The sequence below is a fragment of the Drosophila subobscura genome, chromosome O (genome assembly GCF_008121235.1).
Source record: "Drosophila subobscura isolate 14011-0131.10 chromosome O, UCBerk_Dsub_1.0, whole genome shotgun sequence".
NCBI lineage: Eukaryota > Metazoa > Arthropoda > Insecta > Diptera > Drosophilidae > Drosophila > Drosophila subobscura.
In genome coordinates, this window is record NC_048533.1 from 12,464,628 (window position 1) to 12,489,144 (window position 24,517).

A 24,517-nucleotide genomic window follows, 5' to 3' on the forward strand; every position below is an offset into this window, starting at 1 on the left:
ACAAACAACTAAACTAAAAGAACAACAACGAAGGGGAAGATTAATACACACAAGCATACACACATACATGTGTATGTATGTACATATACCGTTGCAAGTGGTTGTGAAGGAGACAGCAATCAAAGCTGAGGACACATATCCTTACGAAAGAAAGAGAGAGAGAGAGGCAGAGTGAGTCGACTAACTGTCCGCCTATAGAAATCTTTTCAATACTAATTACTGTCTCTATGTTGAATCATGCTGAACTTTGAGAACTTTCAACCCATCAACCATGTGGATCACACAATGTGGAGCTTCTGTTTCAACAAACAATTCACTGACATCACATTCCAGTGGCTGCCTGCCTGATGGTACTGTTGCTGGGAGAGCCGCCTCTCCAGTGAGAATGAATCCCAATGAAACGTGCACATGCTTGGCTGTGATTGGTTCCCCTGGCAGCCATTTTTTCACACAACAATGCTATACGCCACACTTATGGCCCGGGGTGGGTATCTGTACTCGCATGTGTGTGTGTGTGTGCAGTTCGTTCTCTTTCAGTCCAAGAAGAACCGAGCATCGAGCATCGAGGGAGGCTGACAAATTGCCGACACGGTCGAGTGCGTGCGCATCGGAACAGTTACGGCAACGACAACGACATTCAGTTCCAATACGTCTGCAAGGGGTGCGGATGCATGCCGCCACATACTCATCCTCATCCTCATTCTCAACTATTCGAATCGGCTATTCGAGTCCTACCCACACCATCGCGCGCTCCATATCGCAGTCGCAGTGGCAGTGGCAGTCGCAGTCCATTCAAGTGTCGCAAGTTCAAGTGCAATTTGGCAAATTGTTGTATTTATTCTAAATTGAAAGTGCCTGCTCAAGTGCCCAAAGTGAAAGAAACTCGAAAATGTTGCAACATCATCAGCAGCAAGCACAGGTGCCACAATCCGGCGGCTATTACGACTACAGTCAGTCCCCCAGTCCGGGCAGTCTCACCAATGCGGATGCCCTGAACACCACACCATTTTCAGTCAAGGATATATTGAATATGGTCAATCAAACGGAGGCATACGAAGGAGCCTACGGACATCTAGATAGGTAAGCTTATGCCCAATATTTATGAAGAATTCATGAAAATATTCATAAATTTATAATCGAAACTCAGGGATTTCTTTAATAATAATTCCATCACGGAAACACCTTTCTTGCCCGAGTGCCTTAAAGAAAAATGTTGTAGAACTCCGTTACTATTCCTTATTATCGCCCAAACATCTACCTGTCAGCAGCTACTTTCAAAGACAAAACCAGTTCCCATTTTTCCATTGCCCTTTCCCATGCCTTTTTTTGCATTTATTTATTTATTTATATTTAGTAAGGCTCCATTGGAAAATTAATTTTCAGCAATTTTCGTCTGAAAGATAATGTTTTGATAACCTTCTGTCGAGACGGAGAACTGAGACTCGGCAGAAGAAATCCTATGAAAACACAGTGGAAGCATGAATTGCAAATAGGATCTAGGGTCCCGCACCGTACACGTATTCGAAGAGAGCCAAGGAGCAGGAGTTTCGCTTTGACAAATCATCGTTATTTGTACAAGAGGCAAGACCTCTCGCTCTCCCTCTCCCTCTCTCTCTCTGTCCAAGACCAAGACGCACCCACACACACACACATACACTCACAAAAGTAGTAACAATAGGAAAAACAAGGTCCGAGGTCCGAGGTCCGATGTCTGCTGTCCGACTGCCTGAAGCCGCTCGGAGTGTGGTCGTAGGGGCTGGCCAACATATGTGATTCGCATGTGTGTCCGGCGCGGGGCGTCCTTAATTCTGATGAGGCATGAAATGATGTCACCAAGGGTCCTGTCGCGACAGCAGGAAGTACGCAAATGGTCCTGCAGCAAGCTCTTGCTGTGTCCGGTGTGATGCAACATGTGGCAGCCACAGCCGAAACTAACTCTCCATCTCTCTCCCTTTGCTCTCTCTTGTAGTGCCGCTGCAGCTTCGGCGCTCTATGGCGCCGGCGATTACCAGCAGCATCTTCACCAGCATCCGCATCCGCATCAGTACCAGCACCAGCAACAGGAGGTGGCGTCGCAGCAGCAGCAACTGCATCATCATCTGGTTGAGCATCAGGAGGATGCCACGACATCCTCGTCGCTGTCGCCACTGCTGCCGCCCCCGCCCCATGGCCACCATCAGCTCTACGGTGGCTATCAGGACTATGGCATGCCCGCCCACATGTTCCAGCATCATCATGGACATCCGCATCAGAGCTTTCAGCCCGCTGCCTCGGCCTACAACATGTCCGCCACGCAGTTCTACGCTGGAGCCACGGCCACGTCCTACCAAAGTCCCGCCACATACAACTACAACTATGCAGGGTCCGTGGATGCTGCCGCCTATGCGCAGCCAGCGTCAGCAGCAGCAGCAGCAGCAGTCAGCATTAAGAGCGAGTACATACCCACGCCGTATGTGACGCCCTCACCCACACTGGATTTGAACAGCTCCGCCGAGGTGGAGAGCCTTACGCCGGCGCAGAAGCTCTGCGGCAATCCGCTGAGTCAGCGACTCCTCGAGACGGTCAGCAACTCGGCCTCGCTGCGAAGCATTCACAGCACGGATGAGGGTGCCAAGCGAAGTAAGTAGGAGGGAAACTTCCGCTTCAACCTGTTCTGGAAGCTAACTTCTTTTCGTACTTCCACAGAGGACAACAGCCAGGTGACCTCTTCGCGCTCGGAGCTGCGCAAGAACAGTGCCAGTGGCAGCAATCACAGCAGCCTGAACAGCAATGGATCCACCAAGCCACGCATGAAACGCAAGCCGCGGGTGCTCTTCTCGCAGGCGCAGGTCCTTGAGCTGGAGTGCCGCTTTCGGCTGAAGAAGTATCTGACAGGTTCGGAGCGAGAGATAATTGCCCAGAAGCTGAATCTGTCGGCCACGCAGGTGAAGATTTGGTTCCAGAACCGTCGCTACAAGTCGAAGCGTGGCGACATCGATTGCGAGGGCATTGCCAAGCATCTGAAGCTCAAAGCGGAGCCACTGCACTCGCCCACATCGCTGCCACCGCCCATGAGCAGTCACATGATGTGGCCACCCACAGTACAGCACTCCCAGCAGCAACATCAGCAACAGCAGCAACAGCAGCAACAGCAGCAGCAACAGTTGCAACATCTGCAGTAGCCGAGGGACGGGCAGAGTTGGGTTGAAGTTTTTTAATTTATTGCAGAATCTATATGTTGTAGCCTAAAGAAAATGCCTCATAGCTCTAGTACCTTGTTTTATGTATGTATATATCGGACAATAAATAAAGTTTAAGAGAAACTATTCCAATGGTTTAATTACTCAAAGGAAACTGCAGCTGGAAGAGCGGCTACTCTGGGTGCTTCAATCACTTTTTCTTGGTTGCCTCTGCTGTCACATAAAACATAAAGTCTGCGCACCAATCGCACTCCCCTGTGCTCCCGGGAGTCCCTCGTATTTATATCTTTATATGAACCGCTTTCCATCGGATCAGCCAGTCAATCCATCGCGGATCCGTCGATCCATTAGGCACCGCATCTGCGTATAATTGTTGCCCGATCGCCGCATAAATCAATTTTATCGAAACGAACGATCAGTTTTGTTTTATGAAACAAATTCAAAAAGGAAAACAAAACAATTTCCGTTTTAATTCTGTAAATGTTTTTCCCTTTTCTACTTTTGGCATGGCCAAAGGGGTGCTCGGGGTGCCCGGGTGCTCGGGCGTCCGGGTGCGTCGGCGGCAGGCACTACAAAGGTTGCATTTATGAAACGTTTAAGTGGCAAGCAATGCAACTGTAAAATGTTTTCCTATACATCCAAAAGATACTGCTGAATGCAGGGCACAGAAGAACTCCTCAGCATTTTATGACAGCCAGCGGGGCAAAGGCTAATATTTCATGGAGTGAGTTCTGATGGTGTCTTGGGGCCACAGAAACAGCCACTGCCATGCCACAGGCACAGCCACAGTGCTGTGGTTTCCCCTGTGTTGTGGCATATCAATTACTGCACAAACACATGCCACCGGAGGGCCACAGCGAGATTGAGGATGATGCTTGGGGTGAGTGGGAGGCCACAGGCCACAGGCCACAGGCCAGACCAACAAGTGCAGCTGATCACACTTTTCGGAGGGGAGTGCAGTCGACCCGAGGGGTTTGAGTTTCAGCCTTTCTGACAGCCAGAGCTTCTGGGGCTAACTCTTGTTTATCCACTGTGGGGTTGAGTGTCAATCACAGCGATCAAGCATTAGATATTCCGACAGTAGTCCGTTGAGGCATAGAACTAGGCTCCCAGACAGTGCCGAGGGAGTTGGTCGTGGAGTGGCAAACAAAACGCCCACAAGGCCAGCCTTGGCTGGTCCCAGGATAATGCATGTCAAGTGCTGCTAAACATTGCCTAATGGACCACACTGACCAGGCTCTGGCCGTAGGAAATCGGAATCTGCGAGCCCGAAACAATTAAGGTTTCGTCTTACAATGTCGGCGGCAATGTTGCGGCGACGCGTCGTGTGCTCCTCCTACACAGAGCCGATGGTCTGGAGTCTAGACCTGCGACGGGCGAACTCAAGTGGGGAAATTTGTCATTCCCATATATCACGCAAAGGATCGGGTCGTTCGACGATAAGCAGGTCAGGATAGACCCCGATGTCGGAGTATGTACGCTGCTCGCATTGTAGCGCCGTTTAATTCATGTCCCGTCAAAGGATCAAAGACGACACAAGCCGCTCTTGGAGTCGCAGCTGGGAAGGGATCCCATCCCATCCCATCCCTTGCCATTCCACTCCATTCCATTTCTCCGACTCCAATCGATGGCTGCTCTTCGTTGCTTTCACTGTCATCATTTGCATTTCCTCCTGGCACTGGCTACGTGCCAAGCCGCCAAAGTGAGAGTAAGGTAAGCAAATTAAGATTTATTAACAACAATAAATAAACAATATGCAAGAACGCAACAATAGCAACAATTGGGGGCTCCCAAACGATTTCCCATTTCCGCACCCTTTGAATGTTGCCGCCCCGCCCTGCGACGATTGCGTAATTTTTCTTCAATTTTCTTTCTACTTTCACTCCCGACATCCACAGCCAGATCCACAGCCATCCGCTGTCAAGTGGATGTTGGCTGCGGTTGTGCCTCTGGCTGTGGCAGTTTCTCCATTAAAGCCTTTGACATTTTATCAGAATATCCATCGAGCCATTGTTATACATTTCCATTTGATGTGCGCCCCGCCATAAAAGTTGCGATCTCGTTTTACATTTACCCACCCGCAGCCCCACGCTCGTCTGTTTGTTTCTGTTTTATATCCATCAGTTTATGGCCTTTGTGTGGCTTTCAAGTGGAAAATTGTGACAATTATATTCAAATTAATTGAGTAATTGCATTTTCGGAATCCGAGCGGCGGCATTTTCGAGCGCTTGATTTATGGCGTGTGGAAAACGGCACTCAAGGAACCGAATCCGCGCAAAGCCAATAATCCCATGGCGTTGATATCGCTTTTGCTTTGGCTTGTGGCTAATGAAATTCGAGTTCCATCCGCTCTCAGCCGAAACATCCTGATCTACTTAGGGCCTACCTGTAAACAACAATCTCAAGCATCGGCTGCTACTCACAGATTCTGCACCTACGATTTGGGTGGCTTTGTCGAGGAAATGTAATTTTTCCGTTTTATGAGTAATTAAACAGTCGAATATTATGCAGAAACTTATAGAATGGAACTGTGTTCACATGTGCGCTATCTCTTACCATCTATAATTATTCACTCGCTAATTATTTCCATAGATAACATCTAATCAGGAATGAGCATGTAATGCACCGGAATCCCGCAGATCAGTATCATGTGTTAGAAAAACCATTTCACTGGCTATAAAAGCCACACCATTGCCCGGGTTAAACCATTCGCAAAGTAAAGCTACGATGTGCCGTAAACAGTTGGTGCTGCTCTGCCAGATCCTGGTGCTGCTGAAAGTTCTTAACTGTTCAGTGGCAGTTCTTTATGAATTTGTAATGGCGGAAGAGGAAATATTCAGCGATTGCATGGATAACCCTAAAGGATATCTCAACATGACTGGATTAATGGACCTCTCCTCCACGTCCATGGAAATGGTTGAAGAGGGAATAATATTGGAAGGAAATATGACTTCTGTATGGAAGGTCTATCCCACAGATACAATTAAGGTGACAGCTCAAGCAAACTTCTAAGCGGGCAAACTTTTTCTAAATGTTTTTACTTTATCTCACCTTAGGGCGGTTTCACCTTGTTTTATTATGATCGCGGAACTTGGCAGCAAACCATTCTCAGTTTGTCGGTGGGCGACTTCTGCAAGGTCATGTACAAAGAAAATCAATATTGGTTCATTCATTGGACCAGTCACGTGACCAACATCGAAGTGCGGGACAAATGTCTCACCCTGGGTGTAAGTACAGTGTCCAAAGAACAATTTATTTCAAATTGTACGCTTATTTTCCATTTTAATTTCAGACCATGCTGATCATAGAAAGGTATACCTTCAGCCTGAAGTTCGGTTTGGATGTGCCACTAAGGTCTGGACGCTACAGGATCGTATATAATTTGGTTGCGACAGATCGGACTGGTGTAAGGCGCAATAACGGAATTTGCTTTGAAATTAGAGGCGATATAAATAGGGCACAGTAAAATCTTAACCTGTTCTCGTATTGCAATCTTCCCTATATTAAATATCAACTGAGTTCAAGGTTCTTACAATATTTGAAAAACTTTTTGTAAACTTTGCAGCTCTTTGAAATATTTGAATGTACATGCCTGAAATGCTCTTTTAGCGTCATCTGTTGGTATTACATTTCCAAAGGAACATTCTACATGGCTAATACCGCCACCTAGTGCTCGTTTCTCTTATTGTCTCATGGCGGCGCCAGCATCACTACATATTTTATTCTTACAAGCTACACTTTCAGGTGTATAAGAGGTTTGGCGTGGTGCTGAGAATTTGTTCGAATACATTGTGCACTGGACCGACAACTTTCGTTTACAGAACAAAAATTCCGATATTTTTGATTAAATAGAGTTCACAAGATTGTCAAAAACTATCAAAAATATTGATTTCTTTGGTGTAAGGACATTTCCGTCTGACATGCTCCAGCAGCGGCATCTGTTGGTACTTACATGAACTATATTGAAAACGGGAAACTCTTCACGGGTTATATTGACATCTAGTGCTCGTTATTCGCCTTTTCTTATCGCGGCGCCACATCACTATAATTTGTGTTTTTACAAGCTACATTTATATAAGAGTTTTGACGGTGGGCTGAGAATATTTTTGAATATTTTGTGTTCTACACCGAAAATTTTCTTTTAAAAAAGAAAATATTTGAATGTTAACTATTAAATGGTAGTATAACTGACTTTTTTTACTTTCCTCGATATGTGGTACCAGATAAAACCTAAATGGTAACCATATATAGCCCACAGACTACTTCATCCAATCCTAACATAACTTTAATTGCGAGCTTAAAAACTAGCAACCAATGAGAAACCAAAAATCAATATAAACATTGATTGAATACTTAGAAAACACTTGTCCAGACTCAGAGAAGCATCGAAATACCTCAGATGGATCGGGTTTCGCTGCACTGAATATGAATGATAATGAACAGCAGGGCAGAGCAAACAGTTGAAGTGGTTTTTGATAAACCATTAAATCGAATTTAATACCACAAGAACAACAAGCCAGTGGACGAGGAGCGGGTCAGGGAGGGTGGCAGACATTTCGAAATCAAACAAGAAACTGTCGGATTTAATTGAAAACGCCAATTCATCATGGACAGAGAGGGGGAGGACTCTCTCCCCCATTTATGTAATTGAATACCTGCGACATTCATGGGTAATCACATCAACAATCAAAGCAACCAACAGAATTACATTGTCGAATGTATGTCTGTGTGTCTGAGATCTGAGAACCCTGGCCGGAAAAGGACGCGTGCGCCAGCCACAGCCATAAGCATCATTATATACTAATTACTCGAGTATTATTGAAACCCATTCAGCTGAAAATGTATAACGAGTGGCAGTTCCCGGTCCATTCCTACCGCACTTGGTGCACACTCGAATTGGTTACGTTACTCAAATCTGACCGCAAAATAGCCAAGCTCTCTCTGTCCCCTTGGCTTTGCCCCGAAGCCATCTCTATTGTTGGCTTGACTTCGGCATTAAGAGCCACTGAATTGGCAATAAAAAGATTATAGCCCGAAGGTGTGAAGTGTAGCAGAGAGAAGCGCACCAGGTCAGGGTAGCGCACGGAGAACCGAAACACCCCCATGGCGAACATGTGTTTGGGTCCATTGTTTCCCATTCCCAGCATCGCATCGCCACGCTCCGCTCTCGTTCCGAGCATGAAGAAACTATATAAGGAGGTCTCGTCGGTGGCAGAGTTACTCGCTACTTCTGCTTATTTTCAGTGTTCGTTTGCTTGTCGACGCTGAAGGTTGCCCGCACACTTACAGCGAGATCCCTTTCACTCGCACTTTTCACTCGCACGAATTTCTTATTTTTGCCGACGAGACCTCCTTATATAGTTTCTTCATGGTTCCGAGTGAGAGTGGATGGATGGATGAGTGAGTGAATGAGTGTGCTCGGATGAGTGTGCGCAGCCATATTGTTGCCCTAAGCAGACATCCAATCAGCGGCCCCGCAGAGCTCTTTCACATTCGAAGCAGCCAATGGAAAACAAGATTTCGATGGATTAACACTTGTGGAGGCAAGAGATGTCTTAAGATTTACATTGTATTTCTATGGGTATATTCATGAAGGATATTTACAGATAAAGCATCGAAAGTTTACTTAATTTCTACTGCAATTTCCACTCCGATTTGGATCCCAAATAAACTCCAAGAAACTCCAAGACCTCTTGCAGTTTCTCCTTCACATTCATATTCAAAATTCTATTTTAAAATCCATTAAATGTTCGATTTTTCTTTGTTTAAATTTCGAAGGAAATCCATTACCTAAACCTACTTATTCCCGTTCCCCCTGCCAGGCCTGAGTTTTCACAAATTATTTCCAAACCAAACAAATGTGCAGCCCAAACAAAGCAAAACCCAATGTGGAGTTCACTTGACATCCCTTCTGGGGGTACGTACGGGGCTCTATCCCAATGCCATGAGAGAACAGTTAGCGATGCTATAAACAATACTCGTCAACGTAAACAGGATGCGTGCACTCCCGAACGTAACGTAACGTCGCGTAATGCAACCATTTAACGACACATTTTGTTTGGGCACTTGAGAGGAACTCAAATAATGCTCTTCCCTGCCTGAGCATCCCATCCACCAATGGGCGAACGGCATATCCAAATCCACCACCAGAGTGTGTTCGAGTCCACTTGAGGCGTGAGGCGGCGGCGTGTATTTCCACTCCGTGAAACCGAGTAATTCTCTTGCCAGGGATTGCTATTTAAAGAATGCACGGAGCAGCCATTCCGAGCACATTCGTAGCGCAGCCTTCGAGACGTGAACACGAACAAATCCCGCACCGAATCGGTACGAGCCACACAGAGATCCGATCCGGAGTGAACAAGTGTAACAAAGTGCCACAGAATGTTGAACATGGAAAGTGCAAGTGTCGGTGCCTCTATGGCGGGTCTGAGCAAAACGCTGACAACGCCCTTCTCCATCAATGATATACTGACGCGCCACAATCCGGATAAGCATCGCTTGTCCAGCATGGACTCCGAACCAGAGGCGGACATCAGCGGCAAGAGTCGCAGCTCCAAGCAGAACCTGGATCGGGAACGATCTGCATCCAAGTCTCCGCCGCTTTGCTGCCGCGATCTGAGCATCTACAAGCAGGAGCCCAGCATGGCTGCCAATCCCAGCCAGAGACAGACAAACTACTTGCAGTACTATGCGGCGGCAGCGGCGCTCGACAACAACAATCACCACAATGGACACCACCATCACCAGGCAACCGCCACGGGCTCCAGCGGCGGGGATTACATGCAACGCAAATTGGCCTACTTTGGCAGCACCCTGTCCGCCCCGCTCGACATGCGGCGCTGCACCAGCAACGACTCCGGTAAGTCTGCCCCATTGTTCGCCTCTAATGGAAGCCCCCAATTTGTCCATTGTGGCCGCCGTGTGTGCCTGGTGCTAATTTTACCGCCTGCTCCATTTACAGACTGCGACTCGCCGCCGCCACTGAGCAGCTCACCCTCCGCCTCGCCGCTCTCCCACGACGGCAGTGCCCTCAGCCGCAAGAAGCGGTCGCGTGCCGCCTTCAGCCATGCCCAGGTCTTCGAGCTGGAGCGTCGCTTCGCCCAGCAGCGCTACCTCTCCGGCCCGGAGCGCAGCGAAATGGCCAAGACTCTGCGACTGACCGAGACCCAGGTGAAGATCTGGTTCCAGAATCGCCGCTACAAGACCAAGCGCAAGCAGATCCAGCAGCACGAGGCCGCCATGCTGGGAGCCACAAAGCGAGTGCCCGTCCAGGTGCTGGTCCGGGAGGACGGCAGCACCACCTACGCGCATATGCCACCCGGTGCGGGACATGGCCTGGATCCGGCGCTGATCAACATCTATCGCCATCAACTGCAGCTGGCCTACGGCGGACTGCCGCTGCCACAGATGCAGATGCCCTTCCCCTACTTCTACCCGCATCCGAAGGTGCCACAGCCGATTCCACCTCCCAGCCAGCCCACAAGTTTCGTCAATGGCTCCTCGGCCTCGTCGTCGCCAGTGCCAGTGCGTCCTCAGCGCACGCCCTGTCCGAGTCCGGGCCAACAGATGGGCCTGGAGAGTGGACCAGAGTCCGCGCCGGAGGATGTGGACGAGAACGTGGAGATCGACTAGATGGGAATGGGAACTGGGGGGTTACGTTGTTGTGATAGCCGTAGAAGTTGTGTTTTTAGTCTCTATGTGTAACCAATAGATATCCGTGCATGCTCCTGGCATATAGCTTTAGTAGCTCTAAGTTTTAGTTGTACCCGAAAAACGTTATAAATAAAATGGTAAATGAAAAGAAATTTGAGTTGATTGAAACTCATTGAAACTTAAGGGAAAACTTCAGCAATGAAGAAGTTGGGAAAGGCTTCACTTGAAAACTTGTTTAACTTTTGCATTTACCATATTTATGGATACATGGATAATGGATATGCTAGGAAGTATTCAACGTAAGGCTTACAGATTCAACGATTGGAAAGGAGACAACGATATTAACGCGGATTTTTGATCAAAATATAATAAAAATACAACCTAAAGTCAAAGATAATTTCCATTTCTATGCCATACTCTCTTCTTTTTATTGTATAATAAATCAAACTGATCCCACATGACCTCATTTTGTATCAGCCTGCAAGGGGTTTCCTGCACTGCGTCTGACTCTTTAGGAATGACAGCGATCAAGCGGCTAGGGCCGGGCCTCAAGAAGCGCATCATTGAAGTGGAGTGGCCATGCGTGTGGCCAAAGTCTTGCGAAAAATGACGATGATGATGACCGACTCTGGCGAGCACTCAATGTCGACATGGAAGTGCTTCAATGTGTCAGAAAGGACAGGCACGGAACGAGCGCCTCGTCTGTGACCCACAAACCACTGACTTACATACGAGTGGGTCGTACAACGCCTCGATTTCACACACTTTGGCATGCAGTTTTGCAAAAGATCAGCCAACGGATGTTACGGGGAGGAAGGGGCACATAGACATGTCCTTAGCAGCACAGTTGGTGGCTGACGACAACAAGGACACAACTCAAGTGCTTGTCGGCGACAAATTCAACGGACCGACGAGGCGTTGTTTATAAACAAACAAACAAATAGAATCACAAGCTGACGCCCAAGGATCGGCACAGGCCGCACCTGGCCGGAGCCAGCCAGGACGAATGCATTTCTCAGATCATTGATTTGTAGCCACTTGAGAGGCAGCAGGAGCCATTGTCTGGGATGGCAACAGTTCTGCTCATCTTACAACTTGCCAGCAAGATCATTCCCCGATCTGCAGCCCATTAAGCACCCTTTACCCCAACCCAGCCGATGGCTTTCTACATGTGCAAGTGGGGCATTGAACGTGCCAACTGCCGGCCCGTGACTGGAGACTGCCAACTGAAAAAACAACCATTCCTTCCCCAATGGCTGAACTCGCGCATTCTTCGTCTGAAAGGCCATTTGACAAATTTGGGACACTAAAGCCGATTGACAGTTGTAATTACTTGTGTCAATAAGTATTTCGGCTTTAGAATGTACTAAAAACCAAACCAAACCACTCGCTAAAAATTATCCTTGTCATAATTCGGGGGTCGAGTAAACATAAAGAAGGAATGCTAAAAGCGAGATGCAAACAGATAAAATAATGATCTGCTTACCATATTTTTCAAATCCATCACTTTTGTAGCTAAATGGAACAATTCTCCCTGAACATTTCCACACATTACTATTGAAAAGCAAAGCTAATTAATTACCAATTAATTACTTATACTAAGGTTGATATTGCCACAAATGCGGCTCAACATCACAGCCATATGGAAATTAAGCTAAGAATGAATCGAAGGGTTATCCAATGTAAACATAAAAATATTATTCTGACTTAAGTTTCTCGACTGAGGGATCCCAAAGTCTGGACCAGGCTTCTACCATTATTACCATACAAAGTATTGTTTTTATTCTGGTTGGAATATTTTTCAGCATTTATGATTTTCTGCCTATTTTGCTGTCATTATACGAGTCTTAGACCCACCCCAAGTGAATCAGTTTTTCAACCCCGTCTCCAACCGCTTGCTGAATGCTGAATGAGTGAAAATGAGTAGGAACTCTCTATGTGGGAGTCTCATTTTTATGGCACGCTTCAGATTTCGTACTAACTGAAGGGTTGAAGGCGCATCCACACTGCATGTGGTCTGTGGGAGAACTCTGTACTATCCCTTGATCGTCCTGCTCCCAGCGGCTTGGCCACTAATTTGTTTATATTGCCCCGGATTGCGCCTCTGGATTTGTTTATGCAACCTTTTTTATGACACACATATGCATGTACATGGCTGTATTGCCTGGCTGCTGGGAGTACACGGAATGTCAGCTACTTGACGGCAATCCTTTTTTAAAAGGGGCCGCCCTTGCGCTTGTGTTTGCCTTGTAATTAATATGGAAATTAGTCACGGTGGCAGCCACGGCAGGGACGGGGGCAGGCAAGTGGCGTATGCGCAATCTTTGAACTGCAATTAGTCGACGCCTATGGCCTGTCACTGGACCTACTCGGGAGCTGCGCCTCATCCCAACTGACTGGGACACTGGGTAAACAAATTTTAGCGCATTTTTCGCTATTTGTTTAAACATTTTGGGAGGGGGTGTGGGGCACTGCATTCTTAAGCAGCCATTGGGCCACTGAGAGCGCATTTAATGGCGAATTGTGAAATTCAAAAGCAAATGCAAAAACCATACCCCCTCCAACCCCCCCAGCAGACCCCAGACCACCGACCCCGACAGCTTAAAGTGTAAACAAAATGCTCGAAATGTTCACTTATTATAAAATGCAGTGCATTCTTTTTTTCCTTTTTTTGTTGGGTCCATTTCGATGCACTTTGCTTGCAGCCCTCTCATTTGCCGCCTCCTCCATCTCCATCGATACCGTGATCGCGGTCGACATCGACATCGATGGCTGCGTCTGCGTCTGCTGCACACATGTGCGCCATAAAAGGAAGCTGCTGAGGATGAGGTTCGCTGCGACTGACACTTCGATTTGCAGGCAACACAACACAGCCCAGGGCTAGCTGCCGCTTGTTGTTGTTGCACGTGTTGCTTTGGTGGCGCATTTGTTTATGCAACAGAACAGTCCTAGGCCCCAACAGTTCTTGGTAGGAATAACTTTACAACAAATTCATCAACTAAACTCTAAAGTTGATGCTCTGCCATGCAGCGGGGGTATATTAGCTGACAAAAGCAAGCAGGAAAATGTTTTGGAAACGGAAAAGAAGGTTTGACTGATTCAAGAAATGTTTCCTGCAAGTGTGAACAAATCTTAGTCAATTCTCAGAGCGCATCGCAATCATAAGTTCTTTGCTTAAGGCTGCTGAAAATACAACAATTGAAGTGTATCCCCTTCATCGGCTGGAATCCCTACAGTTCCGCCTTCAACCTGACTTTTGTTATTGAAGTTGTGCTCTTTGTTTTATGGGTTGGTCTGAGAACTCCGAGCTCCGTGTAAGGAGGGGGCTGGGATTAGAGCAAACGACATTGCCTAATTGCTTTGTTGCCGGGGGCTGGCGATGGGGGCTTTGGTTTATGTTTTGGTAGGTAAATGAAATGTTTCCCGCCCCTCTGTAAACAAAACACACAGCCAAAGTGTACAGCACGGATGATGTACGCCTGGCCTGGCCTATTTATGTTTATTTTGTTTTGAAAATTGTGCGTTTAATTTATAGTTAATTGTTGTTCGGCATTTCATCAACCAACCAAACCGAGCAGTGACTGTGTGCGGTCCCCGAAGCTGGGGAAATTCATGGGAAACCATCCCACAGAGCACAATGAACACAGACACGGACAGATGCCTACGAAATTATACCAATTGTTGATGATGGTGCTATTTGCGCAAGTTGTTGATGCCCCCACGGGGCAGGCAGCCATCCCATCCCATCCATCCATCCCCTGACCGCCACCAAAATCAACGCCGTCCAATGGCACACTAACAGGTTCCTTCCCTTGCCTTCCTTGCCTTGTGCCACCTACTCTCAGGCAAACAAAATGGCCACCCACCTCAATTTTGATTTTATTTTTCATTTCCAACTCAATCTCGGTACGAAAAGTACGTCGGGCAGGCAGGCAGGCAGCAGCTGTGGAAATCTTTGCGCAATTCCAGATCCGTTCCGATCCGATCCGATCAGATCCGACTCGATCGTTCCCTGCCCGGTGGCCACTCCTTTGCTTATTTGGCTTCAAATAAAAAATCATTTAAATGATTTTGGGCAGCGGAATGGCCGGACAGAGCAGAGCAGAGCACAGCCTCTGCATAGCGTAGAAATTGAATGATAAATGTTTTGGTTTTTGTGATTTTGTTTATTGTTCAAATTTCGGGTAAAAAATTTCAAATTTTACCGCACGAATAAAACGGTTTCAGCGCGTTCTTCTTTTCGTTTTATGGACAGCCATTCAATATCGGCGAATGTTGAGTTGAGTCCAGCACTATCGAGGGTCTGTTTGCATGAAAATCTTGTGGTACGGACAGACAGACAGGCGGACAGACGGACGGACACACATGTGTCCAAGTTTTTCCCGTCATTGAGGCAACTTAATTAACGCTTTTAATGGACCTGCCGACTCGTAATGTTCGACAATTAAAAGCGCATAGACAACGCTCCACATTGGGGATCCACAGCTCCTTGTACAGGCGTTAGATTGCTCGGGGTTGGGGGTGCTTATCAGTTGCCAGAGCGCCTGCTAATAGGCCCGAACGGAAAAACACTTGAAGATCTATTGATAAACAGTCACTTGTTGTATGTGAACTGTTGGCATTTGCCTTTTGTTTTTCTCCCCCAACAGCATTTGGCACGGCATCCGAAAAGTGTTTTTGGGATGAAAGGATGGAGCAAATAAAACAAACTGATCGTACAACAATGTCGTACAACATAGTAAAGTAAACACTTGCAATGAGTCAGATATTCCGATTTTTCTGGCATAGAGTGCCGAAGCACCTCTGCAACTCACTTCGTCGTTAATCTTTTGTTTTCACAAATTTATTTGGAGCATCATAAAAGCGCTTAAAGTCTGTTTAAGTGTTCATTGGCTAGTGTAAACACTCTGATCTGCCCTCTATGACTACGTATGATACAAGAGAAAAGTGTGGGATGTACAGTGGAAACAGCAATTGTGGAATGGCAAAGAGTTCTGGGTTTCAAAAGAGAGAAGAGAAATAATGTGTCAGCACATATGTACATAACTCCAATGACCTCTTGTCACTCTAAGGATAAGAAAGAAGCAATGGGCAATCTGATAATTGAATTAACTTGAATTTGTGTTAATGCATAAATCAACTCTAATTTGCTAGCAAAGAACTCTGTGAAGCACCAAAGCCAGTGCCAATGCCCCTGGCCGCCTCCTCTCTGGCCGCCTCGTTAGCTTTCGTCACTAAGTTGAGCCAATTTAGATTTCAAATGAATTCCACCTACTTTCAGTTCTTTAGCTTTTTTTTGTTCTCTTTTATTTTTTCATAATCATTATACGAGGAATTTCCTTCGTTGGCTTAGCATTTTTTCCCTGGCCGCCGCCAACCACCCACCCCGACGCCTATCGGCCACACCCACTCCACTGTCGTCAGCTATTAGCAGCAATTTTCAATTTCCTTTCTGATGAAGCACATGGCAAGAGAGCAAATTACATGGCAGCAAAGATGCGACATTCACTTTTCTTTCTGCTTTCTCCTTGCCGCCTTCGGGTCGCTGTCGTTGTCGTTGTCGCTGTCGTTGGCTCCTTTTCAGCTTTTCTGCAGCTTCTTGCTGGCGCACACGTACGCAATTGTCCTGAGCGCTCGACTTCGATTCGAAAAGAACATTTTCTTGCAATTTCTTATGCTGGGCTGAGGGTTGAGTGGGTCGAGACCCCGAGACTACCCAAACCCAGACGTTGACGGCGCAAATGAACGGCCATTATGTTTATCTGAAGTGAAAGCAACGGCTGAAGTGAATTTTTAACGAGACCAAAAGACGTTGTCTGACGTTGCCCAAGAACTTTGCTCAGTGCGTTGCAGTGAGTTATCCTGCCCTGCCAAGGACCTGCTTCAATGGAATAAGAAGAAAATTACACTTAAACGCTGCGGCGTGTCGACAGCTGGCCCGAGCTTAGAGAGGGGGAACTACTGGTCAGCTTTTCTTTGATTGGGCAAGCATTCAGCAGCGTTGGATGGAGATGTGTGTGTGTGTGTCTCATGCTAAGCTCCAAATTGCCGGTCAATTAAGAACCATTTCACTTGAAAAACTCATTCATTAGCCACAGCAGCAGCGAGCTGGGGGCTCGCTCCATTCAACCATTTGATTCGCACTTGGTGGCGAGGAGTGTCGGAGTACATTCCAGTGCCAGTGCCAGTGCCAGTGCCAGAATGAAGTTTATTTGACTTGGCCGTTGACAGACAAACAGCATAGGCATCGGCAGCTCCTTCCTCCCATTTCCCATTCCCCTTCCCATTCCAGTGGCGTGCCCAACTCATTGGTGGCACTCATACGCAGTGTGCGCCATCTGCATTAACATATCATTAGAGGGTGGTGTGTTTGCCTGTTTATCTGCGCTTTTGTTTACAATAAAGCGTAATCATGTGTTACTAATACTACCAATAATAAAGCCCAAAGGCCATGTAACCCTAGCAGCCTAGCCGCGCATGAACTCTCTGCCATCCGATGGGGCGTCTCGGCCACTTCAATGTCAGTTCCTGAATGCATAATGAGCCAGGGGCCCCACCGCTCCAGCACTGTTCGTGTCTCCATGCTCTCGCCTCAAGTGCACTTGCCGAGCAGCCGGGGGACCGCCCGGAGTCATGTAAACATCCCATATCCATATCCAAATGGCGCTGGCGCTGCCATTGCAGGAAGCAACTGTCTTTTGGGTCATTTTGTGTATAGGAATTTTCGGCAATCAAATTTCAAACATATCCACCATGAATATGTTGAAATCCCATTAAATCCATGATGAGTAAGTTGTTGCTTTTTTGTTTGTTTCGGGCTAAAGTCTTTTGCATTTTTTGCTTCCACTTGGCGTGGCTCTCAGGCGCCATAAGTAGAATTTTGTACGCCTGACAGATATACAATTTCGATTCATTAAATACTTAAGTAGTAGCTCAAGTGCCAAAGCTTAAGTGTAGTGGTCATTATTGCAAAAAATACTCGCATACGAAAGGCCATAAAGTGCAGATCAATCGTTCGTTTCGTACAGTACTTCAGGGAAAAGCCCATATGGCAAGTGAAAAGCCTTGAATGAGTAGGCCTTGCATGATTCAATTTAGAGTTTGGATCATTAAAACACATTTAATATAAAGAAGGGAAGTAATTGTTGGGCAGAAAAAAAGTTGGAGATCTCCTTAGACCTTAAAACTTTGTGAATATGTTCTTTAACGAATTTGAGGCATTGCTTCAAACGATAAGAATATGCAATAGAGGGATGAAAGTATCTTGTATATTTTCTCAAAAATGATTGAAAGTACTCCGTCTCGTCGTACTTATTTAAAGTAGTCGAAGGTCAATGGCTGCGATTCAAATTAAGCTGAAACATTAGCCAGTAAAATCTGGCATTAAAATCTTCTCCGAGAATATCTGAAACGAGAAGGGACGTGTGAGACGCTTCTTATGCGTCACAACTTTTATACCCGTCACTCAGTACTACATCTGCAACTTAGCGGTTATTTGTCAAATTTTACATTTTTTCTTCATCTGTCATCTACATCAACAACACTACTCAGGCCAACACGCTCCTTTAGCTCGCCACCCTCCCCTAGAAACACACACTGCAGAGTCGCGGCAGAGTCAGCGGCAGAGGCAGCGGCAGAGGCAGAGGCAGTGACGTGTCAGGGGCCAGGCCATAAACAGCGCGAAGCAGATTGTGAATGCTGCGGGACGGGGTGGGTTTGGCCACTGAAAATTAATTTCTTCATTGTGGCTATAATATTGATCCAATCGGATCCCAATTTGGTGATCTGATAGATATGGTCATTCCCTACGGAATGGCGTTTTTAGTTTTCTGTTATCTGCAAAATTGTAGATTTGGGATGTTTTCGCCCTTTTGCGGGGGCGGAAGGGGGCGGGGCTCATTTTTGAAATACACTGGTTTCAGTGTGAGCATACAGCAGTCTGGTGCCAAAGTTTGATGGCTCTAGCTTTTATAGTCTCTGAGAACTAGCCGACAAACAAGACGGACAGACGGACGGACGGACGGACGGACGGACGGACAGACAGACATGGCTCAATCGACTCGGCTATTGATGCTGATCAAGAATATATATACTTTATGGGGTCGGAAACGTTTACTTCTGTGCGTTACATACAACCGTTATCCGCACAAATACTATATACCCTATTTACTCTTCGAGTACCGGGTATAAAAATCAACTCGCATTGGCATGATGTCTAGATATCTTACAATGATGTCAATTTGGTTCGAAAAACTTGAAAACTCCATTAAAATTGAGCTCTTTCAGGCAATCACTGATCACATTGTCACATATAAAATCTCGAATTATAATTCTTAGCCATTTCTACTCTCAGTTTCTAGACACTAAAGTGAGCTCAGCGGAAACTGAAACTATGCACATTATTTATGTGTTTTTCCTATTTCAAAACTTTCCTACTCTAGTTTACATTGTACTTCCCAATGCGATTGTCGATGGGAAATCGTAAATAAATCATTAGCTTTTGACTAAATCAAATATTTGTTTCCTGGCTGCCACCCACGCGGACACCCCGCACTAAATTGTGGCCCTAAACCGACATTCCCCATTCAGTCTCGTACTTCCCATGTAAGCGTGCATACAAATGTACATCGTATAGATATATTTTTTAAATGGCAATAAAACTCATCGCGCCAATTTGTAGGCAATTAAATTTTATATTCTCGCAGGAATTTTGATTTGCCGCTGCAATGGCGTTGATTGTGGGGGGACTGACTTTGATTTGGCTGCGAATGAGGATTCCGATTCCGACTCCGATTCCCCGCCGCACCATCGGCCGGTGTGTGTGCTGCTGCTGTATCGATCATTCAATTTGGCAGCCATTCGTCGACGTATTGTTGTTTGTTTTGTCATATTTGGCCAGTGTGTGTTTTATTGTTCTTGTTACGGGGCGCGAGATATCATCGGGCCTCGCACAGAGCATCGTTCATCGTACAGCATCGTAATCGTATTTGGATTGCCTCTATTTGTTGCCGCATGCCGTGGCAGATACTATGTACTTTGTTTATTGTCTCGGCCAGGCCAAATAAATGCAACAACAGCTTTGCTGTGGTACATTTTCCAATGGGTGTCCGTCTGTACCAGGCCAAAACCTTGAGCAGTCATCGGTGTGTGTTGTGTGCTCTGTGGTGGCCTCAAGTGGATAAAGTTATTGCAAATTTTCTAATCTGCTTGGCTCCACTTTGGACAATGCCCGGGGGCAATCGTTGCAATGATCTCAACGGCCGCAAAATGCAGACATCAATTCCACGCCCGATGCGCCAAGTGTTCCATCAAAATCAAAGCTTTTAAGTCGCTGCCTGAAGTGTTTCGTTCTAATTTGCCTTTGCCACTGGCACAGGGAATGCGCAATTAGCCGCTATTACATTAATAATACGCGTACTTGTCTACCAGAGCCCACAGGCCCCAATAATAATGGAAAAATCCCCCCATATCTGTGCCGAATCTATCTATGGCAAATTGAAACAGAAATTGAATTGAAAAGCGCACATTGGCCAAAGTGAATCGCTTGTACTTAAGAGCTTAAAAGTATGGATCTTGCCACAGCTAGTGCCCCTCCTTCTGCACATCTGCCACAAGCAATCTTTTGTATCTGTCTGTGACCTTCAGTGGCGGTGGCGGCTGCAATTGGACACCCGGACGGAGGGAGTCGGTTGTCCCTCGATCATGATCATGTAATCATGCGTGTGTGGTGGCTTTGTTTATATATCACGCCTGTCCTGTGCCGCCGGAACGAGCTACTTGTCGCCGCTGTTGCTCCTGGCCAGACGCCACACACTTGAGCATGTCGGCAGGACATGCCGCGTCGCAGTGAAATATGTGAGAAAGTGGACAGGGGTCTGGCCTACTCAAGTGCCCGGACTGGTCTTGTGTGTGGTCAAGGTGTCTAATTGGAATCTACGCCCTACCAGCCAGCGTCTAGACTCTGGACATTTATTTTGTGGTGGTCCTCCAAGTGGTTTATTTTGATTTGCGCCCCGGGATGGCCGACATTTGGCGACACATTAGTGGATGGATGGACCAATGTTCTGTAACAAATTTATTGATAATCGCCACGGCGGGTGCGCTGTGTCTGAGGAACGGAGCCAACTGTGACTGCCGGGGCAGAGCAGACCACACAACTGACGCAAATAACTCAAACCGTACTTCAAATAAGCAAAACGCGCAGCAACAACAAACAATGCAGCAGTCCCAGGGATGTGGGGAGGAGGAGAAGTATTTAATGTACTGCTGCGGGAGTACTCGAACTCCTCGGCTCGAAGTCCATCATGCTGCTCCATGTGCTCATCAGCCACAGCAATCCCCATCATTCCCATCATTCCCATCAGCCCCATCAGGTGTGCGGTGGCGTTGACTTTGTGGCCACTGATGCCGCTGCCGCTGCTGATGTCGATGTCTACGCTAATGTGGATGGATGTCGATGTCGATGTCGAGCTGCCGCCGTTAGATGCGGAATTTGTTTATGCTACTTTGTGAGCAATAAAAGCACAGACGGCCATGTGGGTGGTCCCACCTTCGGGTTTAGTTTTTATGCTGTCGCGATAGCTAGGGGACGGGCATGCTATGAATACATAAAAACATACATAAATACATATGTACATACATAGGAGTATGTATGCAAATGGCAGCGCCACCAACACCAGCAGCCACTGCCTCAGGCCCAGTCCTAGTTCCAGTCCGCACAACCGCCGCGTGCTAATCATCAGCAGCGCTTCAAAGTTATTCGTGTGGAACTAATGCAAGCATTGTGCTCCTGGTGTCCTCTGTAATCCCTGTGAGAATAGAGTTGAGACGTAATTGAATTGATTTCTGGCGAAAGCCGACCACTTGCAAGTGTCGAGGAGCCATCCATTGAGGGGGCTATCTGAAGTGGCATCCGAATAATTCGACATAATTGTGTCGTAATGAAGCGCTATCTGGGGCCCGGTTTCCCAGGCTCTTCGTCTTTGACTACTCAAGTCGAGTGGGGATCAGTGCCCTCGCTGGCTCCCAATTGACTCCCAACTTTAATGGGGAGTTGATGCTAATCTTTTTCGGTGGTTTATTGACCTCAGAGAACTACTCCCTGAGGCCCCCACCCAATCCATACAAACATTCCATGCTGCAGCGAACATATTTATTTTCATTTGTCAATAAATTGGACATAATTTGCATTTTGATGCCGCGCATAAACATGGCAGCAAAACAAATCGTTTGGCCATAGCTCAAATCGCAAAATTCAGCAATTTCAAATTTATGTCTTCATAATTTGCACTCAATGTTCCACGATCTGCGATCTGCGATCTACGATGGGCTGGAATCGATTGAATTTGATTGATTGCTCCTTTTTTTTTGTGGCTTGGTGCCTCCATTGGGGGGATGGATCTTCGATAATAAACTAGATCGAGCGACTTGGGGTTGGAGAACGAATGGGAGATTTTTTGGTAGTCAATGATTAGAATTATTGGTGGTGCAATTAACTAAATTATTACACAAAACTAGTGCATCCATACATATATTTGTTTATTTTCGAATCAGCAACTGAATTTCCAAAGAAAATCGATTGAAAAAATATAACAAAAACCCATTAAAATATATTAATATTCTTAGCCAATCTTGTTTGATTTGTTAACACTTCTGCGGTGTCGGTTAGCCGTCTAATTCAATCGAACTTAACAATGAAGTGCAACAGGTTTATGCATAACTTAATTTGTGCTGCTTTTATGAATGGAATTCTTTGCCCACTTATTTGTTTTGATTTCAGATTATAGGTCCAGTCTGTGTTACTCGTGGTGGTAATGCGGCAGGTAGTTTCCGCGTAGTTTTAACATATCAATCATTTTTGTCTCATATTTTTATTCACCGGCAACAAAGTAAAACTTTCCAAATTGATTGTAAGGCTTACACTTTTTATGTCGCACTCTATTTGAACTCTCTTTTATACTTTTACAACAAACAATTATGAGTGCGAGATCTGCTTACGTAGTTCCGCAAGAGCTTCCGTGTCTCACGGTCTAGAACCTGGTCTACATGCTGGCGCATCACATTTCGGACAGCGGCGGCAGTCAGTGACCGCAGCTGGATTGCATCAAAATGCAATCGGTCAGTTTGTTACATACATATGTAAATATATTTATTAGTTGCGGTAATGGCAACCTTGCAACGTTGCTATATCACTGAGTGGAGCAGTCCGCTCATGGAGTCCACTTCATGAAAATATACTTATTCATTCAGAAGTTACTCATTTCGCCAGTCGTGCCGTGCCGTCTTAATAATAGTGTTTAAATAAAATTATTAGACCCACATGACATGGTGTTTATTGATTGATAAACATCTAGTTTACTCCATCTACTCCATTTTAAATTATTCAATTAAGATTTAAGAAAATAAATAATATATTTCCAAGTTGATTTACATCTTGTAAAACTCGCCCGTGATTTCGAAACAAATGTTATATTTACGTTCCACATTATGCTCGTCGAATGCACGGAAACCCATTACAATCTTGTGGCGGCCTTGCCTCAGTGGTGCATCGAAGCCAAATTCAAACTTTATAAGAAACGGTTCCATGATTAGTTTAGTCTGCAAGAAAAGTGAATGAAATAAAATAATATTCATGGTTATGTGTACGACACATACTCCAGCCACTTTCAGGCAGTTTTCCTTCACTTCGTCTGCATTTATGATGTGCCTCGTCCAGAACTTGTACCAGAATTGTCGCTCATCGTACATGGTCGCGCAGAAGTTCTTTGCGATTATGTTGAGTACGGTTGGTTGCCAGGTGCCACGATCAAAATAAAGGATATTGGCAGTGCCCTAAAATGCATATATTATTATTATTTCAAACGTTATATGGTTAAATGGCTTACCTGTATGCGGTCCGTTGGCTTTACATCCCAAACTGTGGTGGCATTTCCTGTTAAGGTCACTCCGTCATCGCTCATCGTCAAGGCCATCTCCGAAAAATCGAACAAGGAATCGTAGCTGAGCGCTCCTGGAGGCTTATCCTGACACTCACTGAGCACATGTTCATTATCTAGCACGAATTCATATTTCACTTGCAACGAAGAGTTCACAATTAACAGCAGGATCATTACTTGACTTGACAGTTGGTGACCCATTTTCACATTTATTCCGGAATGGGACTCGTGTGCGAATTGTTTGCTGTTTTATAGCCACAACTATGGAATATTTCAGTGCTAATAATAGTAATTAATAAGAGTAGATAATTAAACAAACAAGATCACTAAAACATACAAATATGTATGCATGATGTTAGTCTAGATTTCAATTAGCAAGTGGAGCTTCCAGCGAATATCATTTGCAGCCAAGCAGTCGCTGATTCAATTTCCCAAAACAAACGTGTCTTGTGTGTACTTTATTACTCACTTTCGGTGAGCTTTTAAAAAGCTACAGTAACTGGTGATTATCGTGAGCATCATAATTGAATCAAAAGAGCATCAACACAACATAACATACCTACTCGTACTCATACATATGTACATTTGTAACCATGTCATAACAATACACGATGATGACGAAGCTTCGCTGCTTATTTCTCACGAAGCGGAACTAAGCATACGTATGCCAGAATTCCTGGCATCTTTCCGAAAAACTTGATTAATGGGTTATTCTGATCAACAAAGATAACAATAATTTTTTTGTCGCTT

The 24,517-nt window shown here is 45.8% G+C and overlaps 3 protein-coding genes across 3 annotated transcripts; 2 read left to right on the top strand and 1 right to left on the bottom strand.

The window, feature by feature from the left end:
• Positions 1 to 561: 561 nt before the first annotated feature.
• Positions 562 to 3,302, top strand: LOC117896831 (muscle-specific homeobox protein tinman). The gene is made up of 3 exons (XM_034805345.1): positions 562 to 1,080; positions 1,970 to 2,619; positions 2,686 to 3,302. The coding sequence occupies exons 1-3, from the start codon at positions 890 to 892 to the stop codon at positions 3,159 to 3,161; spliced, it is 1,317 nt and encodes a 438-aa protein (XP_034661236.1). The 5' UTR covers positions 562 to 889; the 3' UTR covers positions 3,162 to 3,302.
• A 6,161-nt stretch (positions 3,303 to 9,463) lies between these two features.
• LOC117896529 (homeobox protein bagpipe) lies at positions 9,464 to 10,980 on the top strand. The gene is made up of 2 exons (XM_034804900.1): positions 9,464 to 10,038; positions 10,141 to 10,980. The coding sequence occupies exons 1-2, from the start codon at positions 9,561 to 9,563 to the stop codon at positions 10,809 to 10,811; spliced, it is 1,149 nt and encodes a 382-aa protein (XP_034660791.1). The 5' UTR covers positions 9,464 to 9,560; the 3' UTR covers positions 10,812 to 10,980.
• Positions 10,981 to 23,254: 12,274 nt separating this feature from the next.
• On the bottom strand, positions 23,255 to 23,942 carry LOC117897820. Its single transcript, XM_034806873.1, has 3 exons — positions 23,717 to 23,942; positions 23,487 to 23,663; positions 23,255 to 23,429 (listed from the first exon to the last, which is right to left on the bottom strand). The coding sequence occupies exons 1-3, from the start codon at positions 23,939 to 23,941 to the stop codon at positions 23,259 to 23,261; spliced, it is 573 nt and encodes a 190-aa protein (XP_034662764.1). The 5' UTR covers position 23,942; the 3' UTR covers positions 23,255 to 23,258.
• Between the last annotated feature and the right edge of the window lie 575 nt (positions 23,943 to 24,517).